The sequence below is a fragment of the Elgaria multicarinata genome, chromosome 1 (assembly GCF_023053635.1).
Source record: "Elgaria multicarinata webbii isolate HBS135686 ecotype San Diego chromosome 1, rElgMul1.1.pri, whole genome shotgun sequence".
Lineage (NCBI taxonomy): Eukaryota > Metazoa > Chordata > Lepidosauria > Squamata > Anguidae > Elgaria > Elgaria multicarinata.
The window spans coordinates 56,917,547-56,932,684 of record NC_086171.1 but is presented as its reverse complement, the minus strand read 5'-3'; the positions used below and the strand labels follow the sequence as shown (position 1 = coordinate 56,932,684).

General features: G+C 39.9%; 1 protein-coding gene across 1 annotated transcript in view; it reads left to right on the top strand.

The window, feature by feature from the left end:
- Positions 1-15,138, top strand: part of CREB5 (cAMP responsive element binding protein 5) — a 305,685-nt gene that overhangs the window by 286,305 nt on the left and 4,242 nt on the right. The window contains exons 10-11 of the mRNA XM_063128793.1: positions 3,359-3,682; positions 12,338-12,565. Of these exons, the coding sequence (XP_062984863.1) occupies positions 3,359-3,682; positions 12,338-12,565 (552 nt within the window). The remainder of the gene's footprint in view (positions 1-3,358; positions 3,683-12,337; positions 12,566-15,138) is intronic.

Sequence of the window (15,138 nt, the reverse complement as noted above, 5' to 3'; positions counted from 1 at the left end):
GTGCCCAGTGGGACCTCAGTATAAGCAAAAAGAGAGATAGATCAAAATCTTCTGAAGATATTTAAAACATTTTTTTTAAAAAAAGTGTGTGTATGAAACATTTTTCTAACTGGGACTTCTCGAAATACGGTTAAGGAATTAGATGTGTTAAGTCCTTGTTCCCTTGTAGTAATCTTTATAAGGAACTGAAAGTGTTTTACCTCTTCTTTTTAAGAAATAGTAAAAGTGAGCCATTTAAGCTTTTTATAGGTGAAGACTTTGTTGAATACATAATAACAAAAATAATTAGAACACCTTTTTTGATTAAAATTTGATAGTAGCATTCTATTAGTTAACTTTTAAGAGCCTTTTTAGAAAGAATATTTTTTTTCTGTTTTCATTGTGTTGTATTTTTATTGTTTAAATTATCATTGTAAGTCACCCTAGGAGTTTTATTTCAAAATTAATGGCAAATTAAGAAATATCACACCTAAGTAAATATGACTTGGATCCAAAAGTGCTATTCAACTAGGAAAAAAATATTCTACTTACTGAAGTCTAGTTCCAAACTAGTAGAAAAGAAAGATAACTCCAAATCCAGAAATGTTCTTCCATTAGTGCAATTTTTATGGGCCACTAGAGTTCATATTTGTATCTTTCTTATTTGCCTTGTTTCATGGCTGTAACAGAACTCCTATAAATCATGGTGCTACACTGCAAGGAGTGTTCCAATAGCTGTACATATGCAAGAGTTCACAGAAGAGCACAAGTACATTTTCTCCTTCCACTAATGGCTCTTTGGATCTAAATTTATGTTTGTATTGGGGTCCAGTTGGACAGTGCTATACAGCAAAACCTTGTTTAAATTTCATAATGACACAACAGTTGACATGAGAACCCACTATGGTGCTGGACACATGCGTCCACCATTTTGAATATGCAACCCCCACTCAGGGGTTGTGTTGTGTGAAACCTCTCATAACCCACATATGCTGCATTCACACAACCTGACAAGCCACAAGTGGGGGTTGCATGAGCAATTTGGTGCACTTGGGCACCGTGGTTTATCATGGTTAAATAAGCTATGATGAGCCATGGCGTGTCATCCAAACCTGGTCAATAAGGTTGCATAAGATCACCTGTTTTAAATTCAATGACATTGCATTGAATTCTATTTCTAAAATTGATTTTTGACTTGCCTCTGAGAATTCTCTACTCAAAATACTTTACGCAGTTTGGTGTGCTTTTTTAAATCGATCAGTCAGTTGATTGATCCATCAATTTTTCAAGAACTTTTTTGAGGTTTACCCATGCTTACTGGTCAGGTTATCAATGCTCTGTTCCTGTTATTTTCCCCCAGAGGATGTGCATGTTCCCCACCTTTCGCTATAGAGAATATCCAGAAGTGTGGGGTGAAGTGGGGCCTCTTTGGCTCTTTCTCACTGCTTCCTGCAAATATCCAAAGGAGTTGGAAGACAGTAATTTGTTGGAGACATTTGCTCTATTTCTTTATCATGCTAGCAGATACTGCATGAAACTGAAAACTTATTGAGATAACGAAACAAACATTGCATTTCTTTTTAGGCGTGAAATATTTGATGCCCATCTCAAAGAGCCTTTCTCCATAAGACATTTATAGTGCATTCATGATTCTTCATTGAACATAGTTTGTAGATCCTTTACATGACATCTTCCTCCTCCAGGCCCTGTCCCTTGCTTTGCAAAACTTTTAGTGTTTTGAAAGCAGGGTGGATTTGATTTAAATCACTATGCAGAAATACTCAATTTAATCATGTGACTTCCCCCCCCCAAAAAAGTGCACTCTTCCTTGCTATATTTTACAAAACTCAGAGTTACCAAAGACTCATTTTTGCTGGTATAATCTTAATATTTACAACCAGATGAAGGTTTCATTTTTAGAATAGCAACTTTTCAGATTAGTTTTATATAAAAAAATACTGATTTGGTTATACTATTAGAAACACATCATAGATTGATAATTAAGAAATTATTGCGAGGTGAACTATCTCCAATTTAATAGATTAATCATTCATATTTGGACAACTTTTCTGCTATCCAAATTGGAAGGAGAAAAATAATCTTACAGAAACCTCTCGAAGAGCATGACATTGTGAATGGATTAATGGAAATCATTTACCAAAAAATTTAAACAGGCTCATTCTTCATAATTAAAAACTTACCCTTATTTCATGATGAATAACCTTTGGACTATAATGTATCTTAAATAGAAAATTATGTTTAAATAGATTTTCCCTCAAAAAGCATTTTATTTTAAAAAAAATCCGATTTAAATTAAAAAAAATCAATTTTTTAATTTTTTAAAAAAATAATTGATTTTGATGCACCCTGTTTGAAAGGTTGGTATATCCTGAAGGGCGCCATGAAACCCTCCATATATTTGCACAATTTGGCTATACCACAGCACCACTTAGTGGTTGTGTAATGGAACATATAGATATGCGGACAAAGACCACCACCCCAGAGGGGAAAAAAGTGGGTAAAGGGGCCCATCTTAATCCTGTAATGAATCTAGCCTCGGTAAAGTGGCCGGTTAATAGCATCATGTAGAAAAGTCCAAAACCTCTCAGGCTAGATATTTGGGGTATTTCTTCATAGAAAGACAGCACAATTACTTAAGAGGTATAGGCTAACCCAGTCCAAGTTAAGCACATTTAAGTTTTGTTGGTATCAATAACAGACATTTAGGGATCTGCTTAATTTAGGCCATGGCTAGACGAGGGCTTATCCTGGGGGTTGCCCCGGGATCATCCCTGTGTGTCCACATGATGCACAGGGGATCCCGGCGGCATGGAGGGATGATCCCGCTATTTCCCCAGATTTTGCCCTACCCTTCTAGCTCAGTTTTTCCGCAGTCCTGGGCTGATCCCAAGACCACGGAATGTGCGGCCAGGCATAGCGGTTTGTCGCAGCACCTTGTGAGTAACCGTGAGGAGCCAGGACCCGTGAATGGGGCACAAAGCTCCTCAGGAGCTCTGTACTCATTGGGGTTGTTGTGAGGGGAGCGGGAAAAATATATTTTTTTAAAAAAATATGATTTGTGCATGAGTGCTCATGAGCTCCGTCTCCTTAAGAAGAAAACGGCAGCCGCGATGTCGCGCACCGCGTGTAAACCAGGGCGACGATCTTGCAATCATAAAATCACGAGATCGCCTCCCTCCGACGCCCTCATCTAGCTGAGGCCTTAACTTCATGGGAATTGGAAGTTTTTAACCATGGCTAGATTGTACCTCATATATTTATTTTTGTCCATTGAAAACAGGTGCCACAAACCTTAGCAACCCATAACAGCCCCTGACTGGTGTAACTTATTTTAAATGCTCTTTTCATCTTGTTGCAGAGGTTGAAGGCAGCATTGACTCATCATCCTGCAGGCATGTCAAATGGAAACATGAACACCATGGGTCATATGATGGAAATGATGAGCTCCCGGCAGGAACAGACAGCCCATCATCATATGCACTCGCATCCGCATCAACACCAGACGCTTCCACCTCATCATCCCTACCCACACCAGCATCAGCACCCAGCGCACCATCCTCATCCTCAAGCACATCACCAGCAGAACCACCCACACCACCACTCTCACTCACACCTGCACGCACACCCAGCGCATCATCAGACCTCGCCACATCCGCCACTGCACACAGGCGGGCAAGCACAGGTAGAGCTTCCTCAGAACCTAAATGTGAAAGTATGGCTTTGAAAGCAAATGTTTACAAGCAAAAGTTTGCATTGTATTTTATGTGGATTGTAATTCTCTCAAGTTCTTTGTACAGTTATAAATGTTGCCATTTCCACACACACAGAGAGACACACATCAAAATGGACATTGTATCATTTATTTATCTATTTATTTTATTTATATACTTCCCAATAGCTGAAGCTCTCTAGGCAGTTCACGAAAATTTAAACCATAAGGTACAGTGTAAAATATAAAATATGGAAGCTTAAGACTACAATATAAAACCACAGTATAAAAGTACAACTAGAATAAAACCAAGGAGCAATGCAGAGATTTAAAATACAGATTTAAAACAGCAGGGCTAAAAGACTAGGATATTAAAAGGCTAAAATAATGGGGAAATAAAAAGGTCCTCACCTGACGTTTGAAGGAGTACAATGCAGGCGCCAGGTGAACTTCTCTGAAGAGCTCATTCCATAGCCAGGGTGCCACGGAAGAAAAGGCCCTTTTCCTGGTAGCCATCCACCTTACTTTCTTTGGCAGGGGTTCACAGAGAAGGATCCCTGAAGATGATCTTACGATATGACATGACTACATATATATAATAATCCAAATGGACATTATACTACCTGACTCTAACATTTATCAAGCTATGAGTTGGTTTGTTTGTTTCCATGTTTGTGTACATTTTCCCAAATATATAAGAATGTCTCTTTGTACCATTTTGGATCACATTTTCAGGTTAAAGAACTATAAAAACATGGGTATATTCCAGGGTAACTTTGCATGCTATGCAACAGATACAGTTGCCATGGATTACATCAGTGTTTCCCACTGGGTATCCCACCAAATCATTATGTGTTTGTTGCACCAGCAGAATTAGTGTCTGCTGCATAAAGTACAGAGGTGCTCAAATGTCTTGCTGTAAATTTTTCATCCTTTCACAGATGTTTGCTTGTAGAATTTGACCATGTATCTGGCTTGTTTTTATATACCATGGCAACCTGCATGCCCATTACCATAAAACATTTTATGGTGAGAATCCGTCATACAGGAAAACAGTCTTCAAATCAAATCTAAATGGGGTAGAATGCATCAAGCTAACACAATATCTGGGTCAAAGTTAGCCAGTTGTTCGTGGTTTTTACAGTTTAAACCAAATTCAATATAAGATTAAACATTAAACATTGCTGAGGTTAGATGTGAAAAAGCAAGCAAGTTTGCATGAACATTTTTCTCGAGGATAGAGTGACCGTATGAAAAGGAGGACAGGGCTCCTGTATCTTTAACAGCTGTATTGAAAAGGGAATTTCAGCAGGTGTCATTTGTATGCATGCAGCACCTGGTGAAATTCCCTCTCCATCACAACAGTTCAAGCTGCAGGACTCCTGCCCTCTCTTGTATCTGGTCAAGAGGGCAGAGCTCCTGCAGCTTGAACTGTTGTGATGAAGAGAGAATTTCACCAGGTGATGCAAGCATACAAATGACACCTGCTGAAATTCCCTTTTCAATACAACTAAAGATACAGGAGCCCTGTTCTCCTTTCCATATGGTCACCTACTCGAGGATGCAGTGAAGATTTAAACATGGCAATGGAGTAAAGTAGATTACACATTCCATATATTAGGAGATGGTAGTTGAAATTTGAAAAAAACCTCATAAACAACTGTTTATGTGTTACACATAGTGCCAAAATTAGAAGTTTTGGGACTGTGAGGGAAGTAATAAGTGATATCAAAGAGAGAAGAAAGTGAAGAATCAAGGGATGGATCTGAAGGTTGCATTTGACCCAAAGGAGGGATACTGTATATTGGATACCTGCTACTTAACAAAAGAAGCAGGGACTATATGCACCCTGTTAATGAAGATGAACGTAGTCTATTTAAATTATCATTAATGATTAAAATACATTGTCCCTAATTCAGAGAAGCCTGTGTATGTAGCAGGTGTTGAAAGGGACGGTTAATGCTATAAGCTTTTTTGCTGATACGCTCTTTGGGAAAGGGACAGTTTGAGTGCTTGGAATCAGTCCTTCCATCCCTCAAAATAGCTTATCAACACTGTAAAACCTGTCACTACCCATGTTTCGTAGACACCTCCCCATCTAGCAAGAAGCAACACACATGTAGCCCTGAAACTAGTTAAAGGACTTTTCCACCTATCTCCTTCTATCACTCTGTGCACACAGGGAACTCTATCAGAAAGGCCAATGCATACACTGAACTCTGTTGGCACATCCAGATTGCCCTTTTTGCAATTATAGCAATTAAGTGGAATAAAATCCCAATTATTTCCATGGAATGTATTTCTATCTGTATGCTTTTAAGTTTTCAGTCTTAGCGAGAAACTGTTAGTATCCTTCAATAGCATATTCAGGAACAAGTATTACTCCTTCCAGTATATTTATTATTTTGTTCTAAATCAGGGGTTGTTGTTTGTTGTTTATTTGTTCAGTCGTTTCCGACTCTTCGTGACTTCATGGACCAGCCCATGCCAGAGCTTTCTGTCGGCTGTCGCCACCCCTAGCTCCCCCAAGGTCAAGTCTGTCACCTCTAGAATATCATCCATCCATCTTGCCCTTGGTCGGCCCCTCTTCCTTTTGCCTTCCACTTTCCCTAGCATCAGCCTCTTCTCCAGGGTATCCTGTCTTCTCATTATGTGGCCAAAGTACTTCAGTTTTGCCTTTAGTATCATTCCCTCAAGTGAGCAGTCTGGCTTTATTTCCTGGAGTATGGACCTTCTTCCTAATCCTCTATGGACCATATGATATCAAGTGGGCATGCCCCAAAACAGAAGAGACAATATTCTCAGGTGCCTGGAAAAAACCGTTTATTATGCCCATTGCATTTTGGGAAGGACCTTCCTTCCTTGGGGGCCACTTACCTTTCTCCAAATGTGCTGCAAAGAATCATTCCAATGCTTCTTCAGGCTTAAAATGCTCCAAAATGCCTTTCCAAAATACGTTGGGCATAATAAACTATTTTTTTTCAGGCACCTGAGAATATTTTCTCTTCTGCTCTGGGACACATAAGCGCCTTCCCTCTTGCTGTTTCATCGAGTGGCACAGCCATGCATGCCCCTGATGTCAGCGGACATGGCCACATCCACTGCCACCAGAAGGTGTGTCCGTGCCCACTTCTCACCATTTGCTCACTGGCCAAAGAACCTGCTCCCCACCACCACCATGGGCACGGAGTGCTTGCAGAGCTCCGTGCCCTGTGCCCAGTTCCTGGCTCCTCGTGTTTACTTGTGAGGAGCAGGGACTATACTGGGATGGCTGCCCACACATCCCGCGGTCTCAGGATCCTCCTCAGGACTGAAGGAAAAACCATCCAAAAATGTGTAGGGCCATATCCCGTGGAAATGCAGGTATCAAATGCAGGATGCACAGGGACAATCCCTGGGATATCACCCTGTCTAGACACGCCCATGGTCATATTTTGAATAGGCCCATTGAAACCAATGGGACTTAAGCCGGTCATGACCAGTGTAAGTCCTATTGATTTCAATGGGAGTATGCAAAGTATGACTATATCTGGATCCAACCCACACACTGGAGCATAAAATAAGGCATACTGGTTATTATTAAGACTCACCTGTGACAGAGTAGTCCTATTTGCTTAAATAGAATTGCTCAAACGTTGCATTACGTTTAGAAGAGTTATTCATTCAAAAACATTGTGCAGTGCTGCTTGGAGGACAAATGGAAATTTTAAGCTCTATAGGTCAGGTAGTTCCCTGGACAACAGAACAGTTTGAATCCCTCCTGGGAACACAAAAGCAATGACACTTTTTGAAGAGGGCATTGACTGGGATAAAAGATGGTTTGAGTGAGTAATAAACATAAGGTTATTACTTTCCAAACCCATCTATAATTCCCCTCAGTACTGGCCTCTTTGGGGGTCAGACTGCTTCAGCAGACACATTAATCTTATGGTACACTTTACTAATTATTAACCAACTCTTTCTATTGAACCAAATACTTAAGTTTCAAGGTTCATGTCAAAACCAAAGCATGATCTGAATTGCTAGGAGCCAAGTTTCCCCCCTTTGCCATAATTTTGATTATTTTATGCCATGCCCCTGTATTAAATTTCAAACTTTTCAACAGCCATGCCGAGCCTAATGAATTATGGGTTGCTAAAATGAACGACTAAAACTCTAGCACTGGGTTATAAAGCACAGAAGGAACACATTGGATCAGGGATCGAGGCAAACCCCCGTCATTTAGATTGTCCTTTTGTGTGTGACAGATGTTCTCCTTTGTGTTGGCTGGCCTGATTCAGATATATTACACACATTTTTCAGGTATTTGTTTGTTTTAATATTGAAATATTTTTCAGAAGAATTGCCAGTCAGAAGATGTTTGAGCCAACTAGGTTGTTGTTTTATATTTCTAGGATGACCATATGAAAAGGAGGCCAGAGCTCCTGTATCTTTAACAGTTGTATAGAAAAGGGAATTTCAGCAGGTGTCATTGGTATGCATGCAGCATTAACTGTTGTGATGAAGAGGGAATTTCACCAGGTGCTGCATGCATCCCAATGACACCTGCTGAAATTCCCCTTTCTATGCAACTGTTAAAGGTACAGGAGCCCTGGCCTCCTTTCCGTATGGTGACCCTAGTTTAAACCATTATGTAGCCACCATGGTTAGGAATGGTTCACACGATACACTAAGCCATAATGTATAGCTCAAAGTGTTTAACCACCATGGCTTAGCATGTCATCTGAAAATGGTCAGTGTCTTTCAAATGACACAATAGCTATTTAGTGACCACATTTATTTATTTATTTATTTATTTATTTATTTATTTATTTATTACATTTCTATACCACCCAATAGCCAGAGCTCTCTGGGCGCTTCACAAAAATTAAAACCATTCAAAGTATAAAACAGCAGTATAAAACCATAATATAAAATACAATATAAAAGCTCTACCAGATAAAAACAGCAATGCAAAATTACAAATTTAAAACACCAAGTTAAAATTTATTTATAGACGGATAAAATGCTGTGGTTTTTTTAAAAAAAATTTACTGTCCTAGTAGCCCCACATTTTGCAATCTTCCAGGACCCTCTGTCATCACATACTGCTGTCTCCATCAAGAATATACAGGCTTCAGGCTTGCAGGATCTGCATTTTTATGTATATACTGGAACCCTGAGATCCACCAACCAGATCCAAGTGTGAATGACATGCACTCAGAATTACAGTGTTCCAAGTTTAGTACCAAAACCGAACTGAGCTCTCTGCTCTTCTGCATAAAATTCCTCTCCTGGTTTTCAACCCCACCCATCTTTCTTCCTTTCAGCAGTATAATTTGGGGACGGAGAGTTATTTTGTTGTTGACATTGTTTTGAAGAGTCAGAAATCCTTGCTGATCTATTTCAAATAACCCAGAGATTTTATTTATTTATTATTACATTTATATCCCATGTTTTTCCTCTTGCCAAGGCAGCTTACATGGTCCTTATTAATACTTGCATCCCATTTCTTCATGGGACTTTGAATCACTGATTGAAAAATTACTGTAAAATAAGTGAAAGGGATTTATCCAAACTGGACTTAATCTGCCTACAATTTCCCTGGTATGATCCTGTTAATTAATGATCCCAGTTGACTTTACATGTTTCATTTGCATCCTGCTCTGAAGAGCATGTGCAGAGTTCTCAGGTTGTCTGTCATCCAGGTACCTGTCAGGCTCTGACCTGCTTAGCTTAGAAAGAACTGCATCAGGTACCTTCAAATCATTCTCAAGGATATACCTGTAGCTTTCTAATTAACATTCTCCATAGAATCACCACATTTCACATCAATCCTTTTTTTCTTTTCTTTTGCCCTCTGTTCATTTAAGGCAAAACAATTTAAGGGATGGAAAGGGTTGTTTTGTATATATAAGAGAGAGTTAATCTGAGAAGCAGAGCTTAGAAACAGAATTTATAGCTTGAATAAAAAGAGAGAAAGCAGAAAGGTATGTGCAAAGATGTTGGTGTCCAGAAATATAAACAACAAAACTTCGATGACTCAGAAGGTGTTGCTTATAGTCTTTGATGTTAGGCTGACAGCTTAAAAGAGACCTTTGAGGCCTTTACTTTTCAGGTGTGTTGCTGCGGAGGCGGCATATATATCCCCGCTGTAGAGAGCATCTGGCATTACTCAATGTAACCTTCTCAAGCCAATATGGGGTTGATAGACATTGAGGGCCAATTCATACAGCCCTACAAGAAAGCTAAAATGTGGGATTGATTCACCCCTGTTCACAACCTAGAATTATCATTTCATTTCATTCACTCATTTCATTTATTGCATCTCTATACCACCCACAGCCAAAGCTGTCTGGGTGGTTCACAAAAATTAAAACCTTAAAAATACAATGATGGACCATAATATAAACAACCATTTACATACAAAAAACGTAAACAATGTTAACAATCAATAATAAGCAATCCCAGGACCCGATAAAAACCCTATCATAGGAGTAGAGGAAGGTCTTAACCTGGTGACAAAAATATGCCAATGTTAGTGCCAGGGGGACTTCACTGGGGAGAGTGTTCCATAATTAGGGGGCCAACACCAAGAATACCCTCGCCCTTGTTGCCATCTCTGAACCTCCCTCTGAAGAGACACTTGGAGGAGGGTCTCAGACAGTCAACAGTTGGAAACCAAGCAGCAATTGAAAGGTGCTCTGGTGTCGTTCTAAAATATTGATTCTAGGCACAACCACCAGATTGGGTGGTTCAAATTAGGGTGACCTTATGGAAAGGAGAACCGGTCTCCTGTATCTTTAACAGTTGCATGGAAAAGGGAATTTCAGCAGGTGCCATTTGTATGTGTGAAGCACCTGGTGAAATTCCCTCTTCATCACAACAGTTAAAGGTGCAGGAGCCCTGCCCTCTTTTGTTTCTGGTCAAGAGGGAAGAGCTCCTGCATTTTAACGTGATGAAGAGGGGATTTCACCAAGTGCTGCATGCATACAAATGACACCTGCTGAAATTCCCTTTTCTATACAACTGTTAAAGATACAGGAGTCCTGTCCTCCTTTTCCTGTGGTCACCTTAGTTCAAATGTTTGGAGATGCCTGTGATAACAATCACAGACATTATGGCACCATGGTTTCTGTTTATTTCTTATGCGGAAGCCCTGCGAACATCCATTCAATTTTAATAAAGAACAGATGACTCTCTTTTTTCTATGATACACACACATACAAACACACACACGCCTTATGTATAGTATATAATGTATAGATCCAACTTTACTTACATAGTAAACTTAGGATATTTTGTGCCACATGCATATCCATGATAAACTAAGGATTCTGATTGGTGAGTTGGAACCAGACTTAGTCAGACTTAGAACAGACCCACTGAAATCAATAGGACTTAAGTTAATCTGATCCAACCTAGCGAGTTTCTTTATTTCTTTAGTGACCTTGCTATATTAAGTGAATTTGTTTGTGTATTCTTCTTGGTTGCATGTATTTTAACTTTATTTATTTATTTATTTATTTATTTATTTATTGCATTTATATACCACCCCATAACTGAAGCTCTCTGGGCGGTTTACAAAGATTTAATAAATCAATCAGAATTTTTTTTTAAAAAAAAAGTGACACCATATCACATCAAGCAGCATTTGGGAAATTGCTTGCTTGAAAGTACCATGTCTTACTCTACCTCTGTGTGAAAAACTACCATGCCAACAACAAAGGTAGTCTAGAATTGTTCTTCCAAATGTTTTTTCTTGCATGAATAGGGGCAGGATCTACACTACTGCTTTGAAATGGTTTATAACTGTAGTGACAACTGTTGGAGCCCAGAACACATTCCATATACAGTTTTCAAACTGTTTTTAAAGTGTCATAGCTTGCTTGGTGTAGATCTGGCCATGGAGAAGATTGAGATGGTGGTGCTTTCAGTGAGAAACCGCCACCTGCCTTCTGAAGTTCTGCAGTGCCCTACAGAAGTGTACCATCAATTATTGTGAAATTTAAATTTCCCCTTAGTTCACAAATATTCCTCCTGCAATTTGGAACACTTTCAATGTTAGTTGAATCAACCCACATTTAGCTTGCTTCAGTCTTAGGTTTATTTATTGCTCTTATATCCAAGCTAAAGGAAATTCATGGGTAGTTAGCTCAGGATAATTGTCCATGTAAACAAGACCTATGTTTAGCACGAAAGAAAATACACTGCTTTAAATTATGAACAAATTAAAGGTCCCAAGGCTCCTTCCATCCTGTGATTAATACTAGACATTGGAGTGATCTAGATGTTGAACACTTGAATTGAATGCTTTCTTTACTGCTGTTGAAATGAAATGAAACATTTTTAATAAGATGGAGCAAAAAAAAAAAATCCTACTCCTGCTGCTGCAACTCAAAAAGGCCATTCCAAAACATCCTCCTGGGCCATGCAGGCTGTTAGTCAAAGAGTAATTTAAGGGCATCTGGTGGAGTCTTTGAACTTCTGCCATTCTCATATCTTGCCAAAATTGCTCCATTCAAAGCACATAGCCTGGCTGTATTTTTATTTTTAATTGCAGTTCATTTCCTTTTATTATTCCACTGTCAAGTGTGGTGTCATCCCTTCACTGGTTACTTAAGTAAAATCAGTCATGTTTCTCATTAGGTATCAGCAGCAGCTCAACAAATGCAGCCCACACAGACGATACAGCCAGCTCAGCCCACTGGAGGTCGCCGAAGGCGAGTCGTGGATGAAGATCCAGACGAGAGGCGGCGGAAATTTCTGGAACGAAATCGAGCCGCTGCCACCCGGTGCAGACAGAAGAGGAAGGTCTGGGTGATGTCACTGGAAAAGAAAGCAGAAGAACTCACCCAGACAAACATGCAGCTTCAGGTGCGGGCTACTGTCTACATGCCCAGGACATAGAGGCACTGTTTGTGTTCTGGCCATTGGTGCACCATCAAATCATTCTTGACTTAAACTGGTGCTGCTACACATTAGACTACTAATGCAAACACAGCTAATCTGTGCATATTAAATCAATATATATGAATAACTTTAATTTAGGCAATATTCGCCAAGAAGGGCATCAGGATTCAGAAGCTCACTAAACTATTTCATTTTATTATTTTTTAAATTTTGCTTGCGCCTCTCCCCTTCTGGTAACTCATGTCTTTGTTCATTAGGAATGGGATGGATCTCTAAAGGCAATTTCTTTATTACATTTCTATACTGCCTAATAGCCAAAGCTCTCTGTGCAGTTTCAAAGCTCTCTGGACAATACGTAAGAGTGTGTGTGTGTGTGTGTGTGTGTGTGTGTGTGTGTGTGTGTGTGAGAGAGAGAGAGAGAGAGAGAGAGAGAGAGAGAGAGAGAGAGAGGAATCCTTTCTCATGTAGCCTAAAGCATTCTTTTTGCATTACTGGATGCAAAAATGTATCTAAGGGTGCAATCCTATACAGGTTTACATGGGGAAAGTCCTATAACTCCCAGCATGCCCCAGCCAGCAAAGCTGTCTTCCTGTCACCATTTTAAGTAGCCTACATTACTTAAGAACCATAGCCTACATTACTTAAGAAAGCTAAAAAAATAGATACAGGAAAAGTGTCGCTCTGATCAGAACTAAGAGAATCCTATATACTAATAGTGAATTCAGAATTCTAACAGTGAATTCTCAGAGTGCCCATCTTTATATTGCCAAAATGGCATCATCCATGCACAAGAGGGGAGCATCAATAGGGTTGGGAGAACCTCACAATATGGAAAAGTACAATAAAAAACAAAACATAGAGAAAATCTCTCTTAAGGACTGGTAGGGAAGGCCCCAAAATAGCCCAGTGTAGACTGAGCTTGCAGGAGGGGAGTTGGGTTGCAGCAGGGGAGACAGAAACCCAGGGGTGGGGAATGAAATGTAGTATCTTGGTAAAGGAGAAGGTGTGTTACACCTTTTGAAAGTTCTTTGATGTTAAATTGTCCCTTTCCTTGCAAAGGTAGTACCTGAGGACCAACTAGGAGGAATCCATCTCCTTGACATGCTAGCTTGGCACAGACAGGAAGAACCTAAAGTTGACGACAAATCTCACGTACCTCAGAAGGAGTGTGCAGCAGGCCACTCTGAATGGCTGAACCAGCATTTAGTTGGGTTCACAACTGGGTGGAGAGAGAGCCCATCACATGTGTACGTGTATGCACAGAGCTCCTTTCAGACATTTCAATGAACAATGTAAATTTTGAATGGAGCTGCCACTGCAGTGCCATCCCTGAGTGACATGAAAAGGTATCACTCATGCATTGTATTAACACTTGAGTGGAGAGCAGGACTGTTCTGACCAGCCCTGCCTCCAACATTGTGCACACTAACTTGCCTCGACTCCTAGTGCCCATGTCTGTTCAGCATGAATGCTTTTAGCAGGAAAGCTTCTATACAGACACCTGTCCATACACAGTCTTTCACATGATCTGGAACGTGGAAGCCAGACATTATTTCTCATCATTATCAAACCTACCTCTCCCCTTCCTCTGAGTCCTCCAGCATGCATAGAGGGGAAAGCACGGTCTCTCTGGATTTGTGCCAAGCCTTGGAGGCACTTTCAGAAGCAGCGCAACTCTCTCTTTTTGGTTCTGGTGCAAAGTGGGAGATTGGCCCCTTCTCTAAATTCTGAGTGCATCTTAGAGGACTCAGCAAGAGAGGGAGAGAGAGGGAAGGAACTCTCTCTCTCTTTCACCCAGCATGAAATGAGAGAGGCCCTACTCTCTCCAAGTTGTCTTATCCAAGGGCAGGCGTTTACCAGAAAAAAAGATTTATGTTTGCTGGCAACCTAGTGGCTCCATGTGTGAACCCCTGTAGAGTCTGCTATGAGCATTATTAAAGATGCAGAGTAGCCACTTAATCTTGAAGGAGAATCTTGAAGTCCAGCTAAGTATTATTTAAAAGAGTAAAGATGAGATTAATCTCTAATCTTTAACAATATTTAACTGCTGGGACACTCAGGGCACAATGAATTGGGAAGTTCTCTTGGGCACATCTCATTGAAATGAATGGGATCAGTGCAAGATGGCAATGCTCCCATTAATTTCAATGGGGTGTATCAAGAAGAACTTTAGGTGGATTGAATCTTTGTCACAACAGCAAAGCACTTCCCCTGTCTCTCTGTCTATGGTAGCAGTTGCATTGGGCTACAATGCAATCAGTACAGGTCAGCGTATGATTGACCTTTAGGAACAGAAGAGTTAAAACTCTATAGATTCTCTTGGTTATAGCATTTCTTAAACTCCTTGGCTAATGCAGATTAATATAACAAAGAGTGGGAGTTATTCTGCAGAGCTAGAAACTATTAGTTTACATTTAAAAAATTAGCAAGTAGACCAGAAAATGTGTCCATCAAATTTATTGGCATACCATGGCCATAGTTTAATATCATACTTAAATATTAATTTAATTATAGAAGTTAATTTTTTCTGCTTTAAA